The 13508-nt window shown below is 35.6% G+C and overlaps 1 protein-coding gene across 1 annotated transcript in view; it reads right to left on the bottom strand.

Annotated features, from left to right (window-relative positions):
- Positions 1 to 13508, bottom strand: part of LOC117403637 (rho GTPase-activating protein 15-like) — a 161292-nt gene that overhangs the window by 141178 nt on the left and 6606 nt on the right. Inside the window, exon 4 of the mRNA XM_034005889.3 lies at positions 915 to 980. Within this exon, the coding sequence (XP_033861780.2) occupies positions 915 to 980 (66 nt within the window). The remainder of the gene's footprint in view (positions 1 to 914; positions 981 to 13508) is intronic.

Genomic DNA, 13508 nt, shown 5'->3' with positions numbered 1-13508 from the left:
CCCTGCAACGTTCAGATTTAGGACTGCTGCACAAACCAAACTTTTGTCACTAGCACAATGAAGGGCCCTTTAAATATGTATTATAAGATGAGATAAAGCACTTGGATAAAACATTTAATTCTGGCTTATGTATTTTGTTTTAATTTGATTTCCTTTTTTTTTAATAAGATGTACTTTCATTTCCAGTGGGTTTTAATAACAAAGACACAATTTTACAAAACAGTTCCAATGGTAAACATTACAGAGTACAGATTGTTTGAAATCAATTCAAACCATTAACTTCAAAAATACTAATAATGCTCACTAAGTTAAGTTAAGTTAGTCTAAACATAAAATTCCCAAAACTGAAACACAGTACCCCACTGTGTATATGACTCACCTTTATATAATCGGGAACTGATGTCAAAAATTAAAATTTTCCACAAAAAATGTGTTCATTCTTTGACAAAAGGTTGTGTGTGTAACTTCATTTTTGTATAATAATATGATCACATTTTAGGATGATTTATGTGTATTATATACAGGATGTGTGTTATATACAAGTAACACAGTACACTTGGGCTAAAGTATTCTATGTGTTGCTAAGGTAGTATATAAGAGATGCATGTTATACAAATGATGCCAGCCAGCTCAGTGATTTGCATTATATTCAGGGTTCACGTTATATACAGGGTGCACATTACATTCTAGGAAGGTTCTCCTTTTTCTCCATCAAGCTTTGTAGGTCTAAAGAGTTTAGGTGGTTCATGTATATTCTCAAAACCATTACCACCTTACGACTTAAGAATGAATATACAAGAGACTGATCACACAGAAACAGATATATGATGCTTCATGTATAACCTATTTTCATAAATATATATATATACTAGATATATAAATATATATATATATATATGAAATACAATACTTACAGGCTTCTCTCCAGCAGTAATATCTGCCAAATTATGCTGGGAATGATTTCTTCTATGACGAGATACCTGAATATAACAAGAAGAAAAATATTGATGGTTTTAGTGCATCTTTTCATTTTAATTTAATGACAAACTCCAAAGCAATCCTAAAATTATACAAATTTGACATCATTCTCATTTACTATAGTGCCACAATGTACTTGTCATGCTGAATTTCTCTACATTCTGTGTATCTGTTGTTGTTTTCTCACTGCCACATAAGAGATGCAGGAGTGGTGTTATTAATGTTCAACTCCCACAATATCAGATATCAAGCTGCCTCTGCTTTAAAGTCAGGACATTAAAACTATAGCTAATTACAGTAATATTGGCATAACTCAGCAGGGGAAATACTATCTGAAATTATAAAGGTAGTATATTTCATTTAACTATCCTAATGGTTGAACGTTATTTTATTTCTACCTTCATTGGCAATGCATTTATTTTCACACTTGCATAAGAAAAATAAATCAAGTGGTAACAAAATGATAAATCCTTATTTAAAAATATATATATATTTTGACGTTTTGCAAAGACATAAAAACAACAAGTGCCTTGTTATGCATTTGAACTCAGCTGTTTGTAAAATAAATAATAATAATAATAATAATAATAATAATAATAATAATAATAATAATAATAATAATAATAATAATAATACACCAGTAAAACAGTAAACTGTTGTATTTTTCCAATATTTTAAAGTAATGCAATATTAGAAAGTATGTCTCAGCCCATTTGTTTTTCCAATAAATTGTTAATTTGTATGTAACCACTGCTAGACATCCCCTTTTCATTACAGACTGCTCTTGATATTTACCTCATACACCTAAACTACCGTATGCCTGGGAAGCACAGTTCAAATTCAGAAATGAAGGATGTGTTAAGAAATGTATGTGTACCTGCAGTACTGCTTGAAGATTTCAGATATGTTTGTAGACAAAAAATTAAATAGTTTTGGCATCAACTAGCTCTCAGACAACTTCCAAATACATTTTATACAGTAAGTCAACGAGTTGTAATTCCATTTCATGGTAGAAAACAATAAGACTTGCCAATCACTTAGGATCACAAAACACTGTTCTTGTAACTAAGTGATGTTATCATACAGTACGCAAGTAATATACTGCATTGTAACCCTTAGCTAATCCCTAGCCTTGAATACAGTTTGCAAGTTAGAATTCTGATGAAAATAAGTACTAAACTGGAAATAATTATCGGTGGACATAAGATTCAGGGAGAAAATGTCAAGTTCATAATATGGAAGTAGATGTTGAGCCACCTAAACTGTGACAGTAACATAATTCGTAGTATGCCTATGGTTTGTAAAGCAAAATAACTCTGAAGGCTTTTTTTATAATGTTTACTACAATATTTAAGGCAAGGGGACAGAATAATATATAAGAGAATATTCGGAATTGAAAAGACCACCTTTAGGTGGATTTTTTTTTTTTTAAATCACCCTTACTTACCTAACACACAAGCAGAGCAGTGATACGACGCTCCTGAGGAATTGCTTCTAAACTTAAAAGAATATATTCTGACAATCTCACATCCCCTGAAGTAAAGGATGCCAAAAACTACAATATTTCTTCTGAAAGCTATTTTACTGAAGATGTAGAAGATTAGGAAGGAAAACACTTCAGGACACTACTATGTCACCTACCATTAAGCAGCCTTAATCTTTTTGTTAAGAGATATTTCCACAAAACAGGTCATGGGAACTAAAGAAATGGGTATGTTTTTGCAAGTGTAGAAAGCAATGTTTAAGATATCGGATAAGAGGTCATACATCTGCTGCCAAAAACAATAGCCAAAAAGAATAGTAGTATATGAGACAGGGAACTCTATGTTGGACATGGCCACCTGTCCAGGGGGAGGAAACATTCTACATGTCAAAGTCAATTTACAGAGACCAAGGCTGAGGGAAATGCTTTTCAGTATTGCTACAGGCTGCAATACTATAGTAAATAAGCAACACCTTATTGTTTTGCTATTGTGAAAGGCACCCAATCATAGTGCAGCTCACAATACAGCAGAATATCCATGGCTTATATGTAATTTTTCATGGGAAATATAAAGGTACATAAGCACTTAAATTAAAAAATATATTCGTAAGAGGAATCTGATGCATAATATTAGTGGTCAAGTATAAAAGAAGAAGAGATTTTTGAGTGTGCGACCAACCTCGTCTCTACGAGCGACATCGAGCAAAGTATACATGGTTTACATGTCATTGCTGTTAACTATGTTTTAACTCTGCAGAGGCATTAATATATAAAGTGCCTTATGGTCGGCACCAAAGGAGGCAAGGGAGGCAGAGCCTCCTCAACTTTTCAAAGAAAAAAATAAATAAACCTAAAAATATATATATAATTTTCAATAAAATAAAGTACAATTATTGGCTAAAATGTAAGAAAAAAAATATTTTAACCTAAACTCTAGATTCAACATTCCTAAAGAGACACGTGCTTACAGTGCCAGATGGTGTTCTGGTCGTGGAAGAGCGTTTTTTTTTTTTTTTTTACAAAGGGAGGCAAGCCTCCCTTCTCCCATTAAACACAGTGTTAGCAGTGGCAGATTGTGTGATATGAGCACAGGTTTTAATTGGAGGAAACTCCAAAAATGCTGTCATTTCTCACTTCACCAGACGAGGCTTTGCCATTAAACACAGCACTCCCACTAGCAGATCGGGTGATCTGAGCACCGGTTTTAATTGGAGGAGTGACCCACATCCTCCCGTCCCCTTCTAAAGCGCTGTTGTAAGCAGTTGTATGTGCTGTTAATGTAGGAGTGAGGATTGAAATTGCTTTGTTTCGTTTTCCATCAGTGGTAAGAAACACACTATATGTTGTTATTGTTTTATTTTGGTGCTTGTCTTGTGAAGAGCTCAAATGTGAAATGCAGCATAAGGCAGTTGATCGGCTGATTAAGACTCAATTTGCCACGCAACTCTGAAGGGAAGCCATAACTAAAAATTGAAATTGCTAATAAGAACAGGTTATTTCATTTGGCAGTAGAGCATTATGTTTGAGATTACATATTTGAAGGGAAAATGTGAAACTTTAATTGTCACACACACTAGAGTATAGGGCAGGGAGTCTTGGCTAAAAAAAAAAAATAATACGTTGCTGGTTGTTGCTATGGTAACTTAAGACGAGACGCAACGCACTGTGGTTTTTTTTTTCACTGTAATCAAAGTTAGCTCACTAATACAGTAACAGCCTTTCAGAATGTCAAAAATGACTTTTACATCTGGAAAATCCTCAGCTAAAAGGCTTAGTTTAAAGTTGCAAGTCAGTTAGTTACCTGTTGTTGTAGGCTTTTTTTTCTTTCTTTTTTACCGTAATAACTGATGACTCATACAGAGAAACAAAAAACAATCATTTGTTTGGTTGGAGTGGAAAAAGAAAAAAAAGTGTTTTTAACCAGTTTTTAAAGTTAACAATACTATTTTTTTTTTCAATAAAAATGTACTTACTACAATGCAGAGGAACTCAAACCGAATGGAAAAAAATAGAAGCCTGTATGTAGATTTACAATTTTGTGTTGTTCGCCTGTGGTGTACATAAGTTCAATTAAATCAACTTAATTACGTTTTTTTAAACGGTAAAAACTGAAATCAGAAAATAATAAAGCGGATTTCATAGGGCCCTAAGTTATTTATGAACCTGTTTTTTAATTTAACTCACTATCAATGTTAATTTGTGATGTTAAAGCTGAAAATCATGTTAGAAGTCATGTTTAAAATCCCCATTTCTGTAATGCTAATAATCCTGAATACTGAAAAAAAGACTTTGTTTAAATGTTCAATATTATTGCAAATGTTATGCCTTTACAAGAGATTACTGGTGATCTTAGAATGCTATGGGTAAGTAGAAAAATAGATACATTGCACATTATGTGAAAAAAGTTTTACCCTCCCCCCCTGTACTTGTGCCTCCCCTGACACAGAGGTCACCAGCCGCCACTGGTCGGCACCTCTTTTTGGAAAAGCTTTGCTGTGCATGAATGACTTCACGATTATATACAGACGTGCATCAAATTTGTTGGTACCCTTACAGCTCATTGAAATAATGTTTCATTCCTCCTGAAAAGTGATGAAATTAAAAGCTACTTTATCATGTATACTTGCATGCCTTTGGTATGTCATAGAATAAAGCAAAGAAGCTGTGAAAAGAGATGAATTATTGCTTATTCTACAAAGATATTCTAAAATGACCTGGACACATTTGTTGGTACCCCTTAGAAAAGATAATAAATAATTGGATTATAGTGATATTTCAAACTAATTAGTTTCTTTAATTAGTATCACACATGTCTCCAATCTTGTAATCAGTCATTCAGCCTATTTAAATGGAGAAAAGTAGTCACTGTGCTGTTTGGTATCATTGTGTGCACCACACTGAACATGGACCAGAGAAAGCAAAGGAGAGAGTTGTCTGAGGAGATTAGAAAGAAAATAATAGACAAGCATGGTAAAGGTAAAGGCTACAAGACCATCTCCAAGCAGCTTGATGTTCCTGTGACAACAGTTGCAAATATCATTAAGAAGTTTAAGGTCCATGGAACTGTAGCCAACCTCTCTGGGCGCGGCCGCAAGAGGAAAATCGACCCCAGATTGAGCAGAAGGATAGTGCGAATGGTAGAAAAAGAACCAAGGCCAACGAGATACAAGCTGAACTCCAAGGTGAAGGTACGTCAGTTTCTGATCGCACCATCCGTTGCTTTTTGAGCAAAAGTGGGCTCCATGGAAGAAGACCCAGGAGGACTCCACTTTTGACAGAAAAACATAAAAAAGCCAGACTGGAATTTGCTAAAATGCATATTGACAAGCCACAATCCTTCTGGGAGAATGTCCTTTGGACAGATGAGTCAAAACTGGAGCTTTTTGGCAAGTCACATCAGCTCTATGTTCACAGACGAAAAAATGAAGCTTTCAAAGAAAAGAACACCATACCTACAGTGAAACATGGAGGAGGCTCGGTTATGTTTTGGGGCTGCTTTGCTGCGCCTGGCACAGGGTGCCTTGAATCTGTGCAGGGCACAATGAAATCTCAAGACTATCAAGGCATTCTGGAGCGAAACGTACTGCCCAGTGTCAGAAAGCTCTGTCTCAGTCGCAGGTCATGGGTCCTCCAACAGGATAATGACCCAAAACACACAGCTAAAAGCACCCAAGAATGGATAAGAACAAAACATTGGACTATTCTGAAGTGGCCTTCTATGAGTCCTGATCTGAATCCTATCGAACATCTATGGAAAGAGCTGAAACTTGCAGTCTGGAGAAGGCACCCATCAAACCTGAGACAGCTGGAGCAGTTTGCTCAGGACGAGTGGGCCAAACTACCTGTTTTTATTGAGAAAAACATTATATATTAAAAATACAAAACTGAAAGATCATAATTGGATAAGTCTCATCCCCCTGAGTTAATACTTGGTGGAAGCACCTTTGGCAGCAATTACAGCTGTGAGTCTGTTGGGATAGGTCTCTACCAACTTTGCACACCTAGATTTGGCAATATTTGACCATTCTTCTTTACAAAACTGTTCAATCTCTGTCAGGTTCCTTGGGGAGCGTTGATGGACAGCAATCTTCAAATCATGCCACAAATTTTCGATTGGATTTAGATCGGGGCTCTGACTGGGCCACTCAAGTACATTTACCTATTTGTTCCTTAGCCACTCCAGTATATATGTAGATAGATAGATAGATAGATAGATAGATAGATAGATAGATAGATAGATAGATAGATAAACAGATATGTATAATACTGTACTGTATATATAATTGAGCCCTGTGATTCCTGTACAGTGAAAGTCTGGCAGAAGTCCGTGACCACGGGGGTTGATATCCTCAGGGATCTATAATGAGCCAAATTTCTCAGACAGAAAAAAAATGCTTCTCTCACAGCTGGGGCACAAAGCAGTTCTCATTATGTGCAACCCAGATGACACTCACAATCGAACCATTACAAGATACCATAACAAGAGCATTGATAAGATGTGATCTTATCAAGTGTAGTCTTCATGTACTAAGGCTTCCAAGTAGAAAATATGAAATGTGATGATCATATATGTTAATAATTAACACATCATCATACAATGTATCTTTAGAAGAAGATAAAGAAATACTGTAGACTTTTGGATGTGGAAACCTGTTTGCCCACAGCAAGTATCCATTGCCCATATTTCCCATTATAAACCTCTTGGAGAGTGATATATACAGTTGATTTTACATTGTAGATAATGTATCAATTGTATTGTTTACGTGTAGACTACACCTTTACAACCCTAAACCATACAAAGTAAACTTTAATACCTAATAATATTAATAGTCAAAAGAGCTAATGGCAAAGTCATCAGTTACAAATACAGTTCACTGGACAGGAGCTATGGCTAAGTGGTATTAGTAAACATCAGGATCCCATTGCTCAAAGAAGGAGCCACCATCCCGGAGGTGCAGGGCCGAGCGATTCGGTCTCCGAGCTGGATAGCTTACAAAAAGAAGGACCCCCAGCTCCCTGCAGCTGTGCAACCAATGCAAAATACGGAAAAAAAACAAAAATATTGATAGACCGAATAATATATATACACACACACACACGCATATATCCCTTTTTCTTTTTTCTTTCTTTTTCTCCTTTTCTCTTTTAGACGATGTGTGCTCTACTGCTCAGTGCCACTCCGGGCATACTAGCAATATTCTGTTGAGCTGTGGAAATGTTTGAGAGAGAGGAGTGGAAGTAGGTTTCTACCGCAGAGGATGTCCAGCACCCCATTCTTTTAATCTTATGTTGATTTATGTTAACTTTGGCTGCGGAGGTAGCTGCGCCTATACGAAAAGAATGGGGAGTGTAAAACTGAGATGGCAAAATCCGAAATGGCATTAGCAACAGGTTGAATGAGTTCTTTAATGTCCTTGAGAATTTCCTGATGTAGATCGTAGAGCGGATCTTGGATGGATGGTGGCTGAGGAGCTGGAGCAATTGAGGCTGCTGGTTGATGGGGCAGCTTGCTGTAAGGATGCAGGGGGGCGTGGATTCTTGAAACTGAGGAGGAAAGATAGGTTCGGTTGAAATGCTGTTGCAGTATAGAAAAAATATTGGATTTGCGGTCGCTCTCCGCTAGAATCGGAATACCTCTTTTAAAAAGAGTTTTCAGGAGTCTATCGACTGACCAGTCTTTAAAATACAGCCGAGCTGGAGAGGATTCCCGAGGTTGACGCCGCTTGCTTCTCCGTGGCTGGGCTGCAGAAGATCGGTTAGCAGCGGCTGGAGCGGTGGATGATACAGCTGGAGGATCCGAGTAGAGAGGTATAGGTCCGGGGGTGGAAAGCTGGGGAGAAACCCTTGATCTTTCAGATGGAACGCGGACAGAAGTGACAGACGTACTAGCCTCTGGAATAAACTCTTCTTCCAAGTCTTCTGACTCCAATGATAGGAGTCTTACTGAGAGTGTACACAGACACAGGATGGGGAGTGCTCAGGGTTTATATATGATTGGAAATTGAATTGGCGTGAACTGAGAAAGGAGGTGGAGCCCTACCTCCTGTCCCCTAAACCCCACATAAAGGTTAACATTACAAGCAGGTAACAGCTTGAGACTTTACATTTCAAGTCTGTTGTTCATTCCAAAAAATAAAGAACAAAAATATATATCTCTACTTTCCTGATGTTTAATATGATGTACACTTATTTGCTGATAATCATCAGATACACATTTTTTAAAGGTGAACTATGATTGATTTACATCCATATAATAATATTAATATATTATTATTCATTACTCTTGTCAGTTTTCAATGAAATGAGTTAGAGGCAGAAATAGGCCACTTTTTACATTTTCTATTTTGTAAAGTATATATATATATATATATATATATATATATATATATATATATATATATATATAATTTACAAAATATAGTTTTGTTTTGTTTTTTTGTTTTATTTTTTTTTGGGGGGGGGGGGGGGGGGCACTTTCATTTTCATGTTGAGATAGATATGCCTTACTTTGTCTGTTTTTGAATTTCCTCGGCCATTTCACCTGGAGAGTGGAATTCTTTCCAGGCCTTCAACACCTTATTTCCTGTGATTAACCAGCCTGCTGCTTTCCAAAATGATTCACATACTCTGCAGCCAGTGACAGGCTTTAACACTGAAGACCCCATAGCTGAGGTGAAATGGTCTCGCGACAACCCGAAAGTAAGTATGTTGAAACTGTGAGCTTTCTTTAACCTTTCTTTAAATGGTTATGTATTTCTGATACTGCAGCACAACACCTGAATAAATGTTCACCATGCTTTTCAACTATAGGAGGCTTATTTATCCCCTGACACAACCACTGAAGTTTATGAGTTTCCCTCTCAAAATGAAACAGTATATAAAAACCAGGATATGGCATTGTGTATTGTTCATCGGGATTTGGTATGTGGAAAGGTGAAGGGACACCAACACCTTTGAAAATGTTTGACTTAAAAGGAAATGGCAAGAATGGAAATACAGTTCTTGTGACTTTTGCAGAGAAACTTGGGGTTGACCACAAAAGTTGCACATAAGAATAGCACTTTTTACTTCACATCATTTTTAGCACATAAGAAACTGCAAATGCTATATAAGATCTTGAGTCTTATCAAGTACAAAAAGACCTGACTGGAACAACATCTTACAGGGCTTACAGAGAGGCCATATCATCCTTTTGAAAAAACATCTTGATAATCTGAATATTATCCCTGGACCCCTGCTTTTTGTAGTGTTGTCCTGCCCTCTACTGCTTTCGTAAAGAATGCTTGAAAATAGTGATATGTTTTTTTTTTTGTTTCAGTGTGTAAACTACAAAAATGCTGTAATTTCTCACTTCTCCAGCGAGTTCAAGGTCATAGCCCTGCTATTTCCAGCTCATCATCTCTTTCACCCATGTAGCAAAATGACAAGGTAACATGATTCGGGGTCAGCTGTATTACAGGAACACTTACATAAAGCGGGAAAGTGGAAATCAATCCTGACTGACAGTGTCTTCAGGATAATCAGACCTACTGTCATCTGCCCCCCTCCCCCACAATGAATCAAACGTGTAGAAGGTCTGTCGTTTCTTGTTAGCAGAATCGTTTTTACTCCTGGCAAGGTAAACAAACCTTTCACTGGGCTTACTATTGACCATATTATTAGCTAACCCCCACCAATCACTGTTGGATTTCTATGAAACAAAACGAATTAAGCACCCATCCTTCTCACATGTGCTTCTGCATGACATTCCAGCACTATATACTATAGTTTATAGATTATTTTAACCAAATCTTCAGTGAACATAACATAGGCCAAAACAATTTGGAGGAAGGAACACGTAAAGTATTGTTCTGAGCCTTTGCCTTATTTTTTTTTTCAAAATACAGTCCAACACTAACTCACTGCTATATAATTATTAATTACATTTCTTGATGTGTTAACTTAAAAAATATATATATATATAGTTGTAGTCAAAAGTTTACACACCCCAAAGGAAATTTATAATCTTTAGACATTTCTTGAAAACAAAGAAATTTAGGAAAAATCTTTTGTAGGAAATGTTTTGCTTTCGTGGATGAGGAAAAAAAACAATTATTTATTTCAGCAATTTTTTTGCAAAAATCAAAAAATGCTAATTCAAAAGTATTCATACCGGTTGTTGCTATGATAGTATTGTCTACAAGGTGCTAGAAATTTCAATATGTTTATGCAGAAGCAAATTCTAGAAAATGCTGGATTGTAGGTGAACATTCTTACAGAGTATAAAAGGGTTAGGCATAGGATGATTGCTGTCATTACCAATAAGTCAATATGGGAAACTATCCGAAGACCTTAGGCAGAAAATTATTTATTGTCATAAAGCTGGAGAAGGATACAAGAAGATTTCCAAGCATTTGAGTATCCCAATTTCAACTATTGTTTCCATTAAGTACAAGTTCAAGAAGTACAAGACTTATGGTACTGTCACAATGGTCCCTCAGTCGGGAAGAAAGAAGGTTCTTTCACCAAGAACAAGTAGATGAATTGTGAGAAAGGTTAATTAGAATCCGAGATTGACTGCCAAAGACATTCAAAGTGAATTGGCTGCAAGTGGGACTGAGGTTTCCATTTCAACCATAGGTCGAGTATGGCATGGTGAAGGTCTCAATGGTCACAGGTCAAGGAAAAAGCCACTCTTAGGAAAATGTCACAAGGACAATCGCTTAAAGTTTGCAAAACAGCATTTGAATGATGGATGAGTTCTGGTCAAAGGTTTTGTGGAGTGATGAAACAAAAATCGAGCTGTTTGGTCATGCTGATAGTCATTACGTTTGGAGAAAATACATGGTATACATGGTAAAATGGATTCCATAGCATACCAATAGATACTGGCCAATCATCTGAAACCCTCCGCTACAAAACCTGGTTTAAAGTGCAACACGACAACACTCCAAAGCACATATTAAAATATTTTTCAGAATGGTTAAAGAATAAAATCAAGGCTCTGGAATGGCCTAGTCAAAGTCCTGATCTAAATCCGATTGAGAATCTTTGGTATGAGTTGAAGAAGGCTAAACACAAGAGAAGACCTCGGAATTTGAATGAACTGGAACAATTTTGCATTGAAGAATGGTAAAAAAGCACTAAAGAATCATGCCAAAAGCTCATTGACAAATATCCTAATCGTTTAAAAGAGGTTATTTTTCTTGTCAGAATGTCAATGAAAAAGCCTTCTAAACTTCACAACAGATTCAATATAAACAGATTAACTGTTAATATCAGGGTTGTGTGTGTTTTTTATTTTATTATATTTTAGTGAGAATTGTGACTTTCTGTAAGTTCTTGACTTTACAGTTACAATATTAAAATGTCAGACTTCAATCATGTTCTCATGTTTGTCTTTATTTTTGTATTTATTTTTTAATACTATATAGTAACATTCAGCACGAAACTGCAAGCACATTACTGACATTTGAGTAAAACATTCCCCACTTCAAAAACAAATAAGTTATAGGTTGGTGTGCAGACAAAATCTAAATCTCCCTCCACTTTGATATTTCTTTAAAAAAAAAAAGAATACCTATAAAATGTAATTCATTTTATAAGAAATAATAAAAAAAAAGGTAAAATTACTTAATTATTACTTTTTTAGAAGTACATTTCCAGTAATATTCCTCATTTTAGCACACCAGTTTAGGATTATAATTACCCCTATACTTCTGTGGCAAAACAATGCCTGAATTGGCATCCATTTGAATTTATCACAGGTCATTGAGCATTCTAGTTAATTACTGCATGAGTAGCCTGTTTTTCTCCCCTCTGGAAACACATTTCTAATGGAAGACGAGGAATGACAAATGTGTCATCTATATAATTAGCTAGGAAGCAACACATAAAACATTAAACATGCTTTGTGCCGACGACAATCAAAACATTTCATTTGTTGTCAATTATTCATCACTTTGTAGGTTCTGAAGGGGTTGTTAATATGGAAATCAGTCTAGATGCTAACAAGGTTATAGTTTCTGATTTCAAATGGAAATCATTTAAATACATTAAAAGGCAGATTTATTTAATTTTTATCATGACATTTTAAACTTCATATTTTACAACAAATGCTATCTTTTTTACTTCAGTAATGACAGATACAGCAATCTTTGATTTAAAACAAAAAATGCTGCATCTACCTTTTGATAAAGATAATATAAGTAAATACTGTATATTGCACAAATCTTTAAACTAATGGCTTTTCAAAGTTTGATGTGTCCAGAATACTTTTAATAGAAGGGATGTTAAAAAGTTGTAGATGAGTTACTGACACTCTGTAAATATATAACATTTTGATGTAGCTCAAAGAGGTATTTTTAAATCTTCATTGAGGTGTTTATGCAGTTGAAGATGCCCATAAATCCACCTCTTTACTGTATAACTATGGAAGTACTTAAGCACTTATTCAGATGTATTGGCATATACAGTTAATAATAGCCAGCAAACAGTATTCAGGGCTTACCAATATTTATTTTACATGTATTTAACACAGACTGAGTTTGATCAGTTGTGTACACAAGACAATGCTTTTTTGTTACAATAGAAAAAGAAAACAGAATACGTGATGCCTTTCCAAGGGAAATCTGTTATAGGAGGCTGAAGAGGGAAAGGGAAGCTGGAATGGGGGGACTGTGTTTTAGATTACAGTTTCCCTTTTTTTATTTTACTTGGATGATGGTAGAACCACAAAACTCAAATTCATTCTAGTTTCATTGGAAATCCTGCTTGCTACTAATTATTACACCTTTTACAGCTGTCAAATTGTAAAGAAGTGAGCCAAAAAGTGAGCTTTTTAAAGTAATTAAAACTGATGCACGGGGCTCTCAATCTAAAATGCCAACAGGAACCTTAGCTAGCCAATACCCACAGTAGTGGAAGCTGATAGTCTGTATGCTTCCAAAAGCATATTCAAAAAGAAGCATTATGGTTAAAATAGACTTCCTAATCAACAGTATTCAAATATCAATCTCTAAATGGAGTTGACAGCATGGTTTGGCTATAGATTTTAAATGCAATTGAT

This window comes from Acipenser ruthenus, chromosome 10, assembly GCF_902713425.1.
Source record: "Acipenser ruthenus chromosome 10, fAciRut3.2 maternal haplotype, whole genome shotgun sequence".
Taxonomy (NCBI): domain Eukaryota; kingdom Metazoa; phylum Chordata; class Actinopteri; order Acipenseriformes; family Acipenseridae; genus Acipenser; species Acipenser ruthenus.
This window is presented reverse-complemented; position numbering and strand designations above follow the sequence as displayed.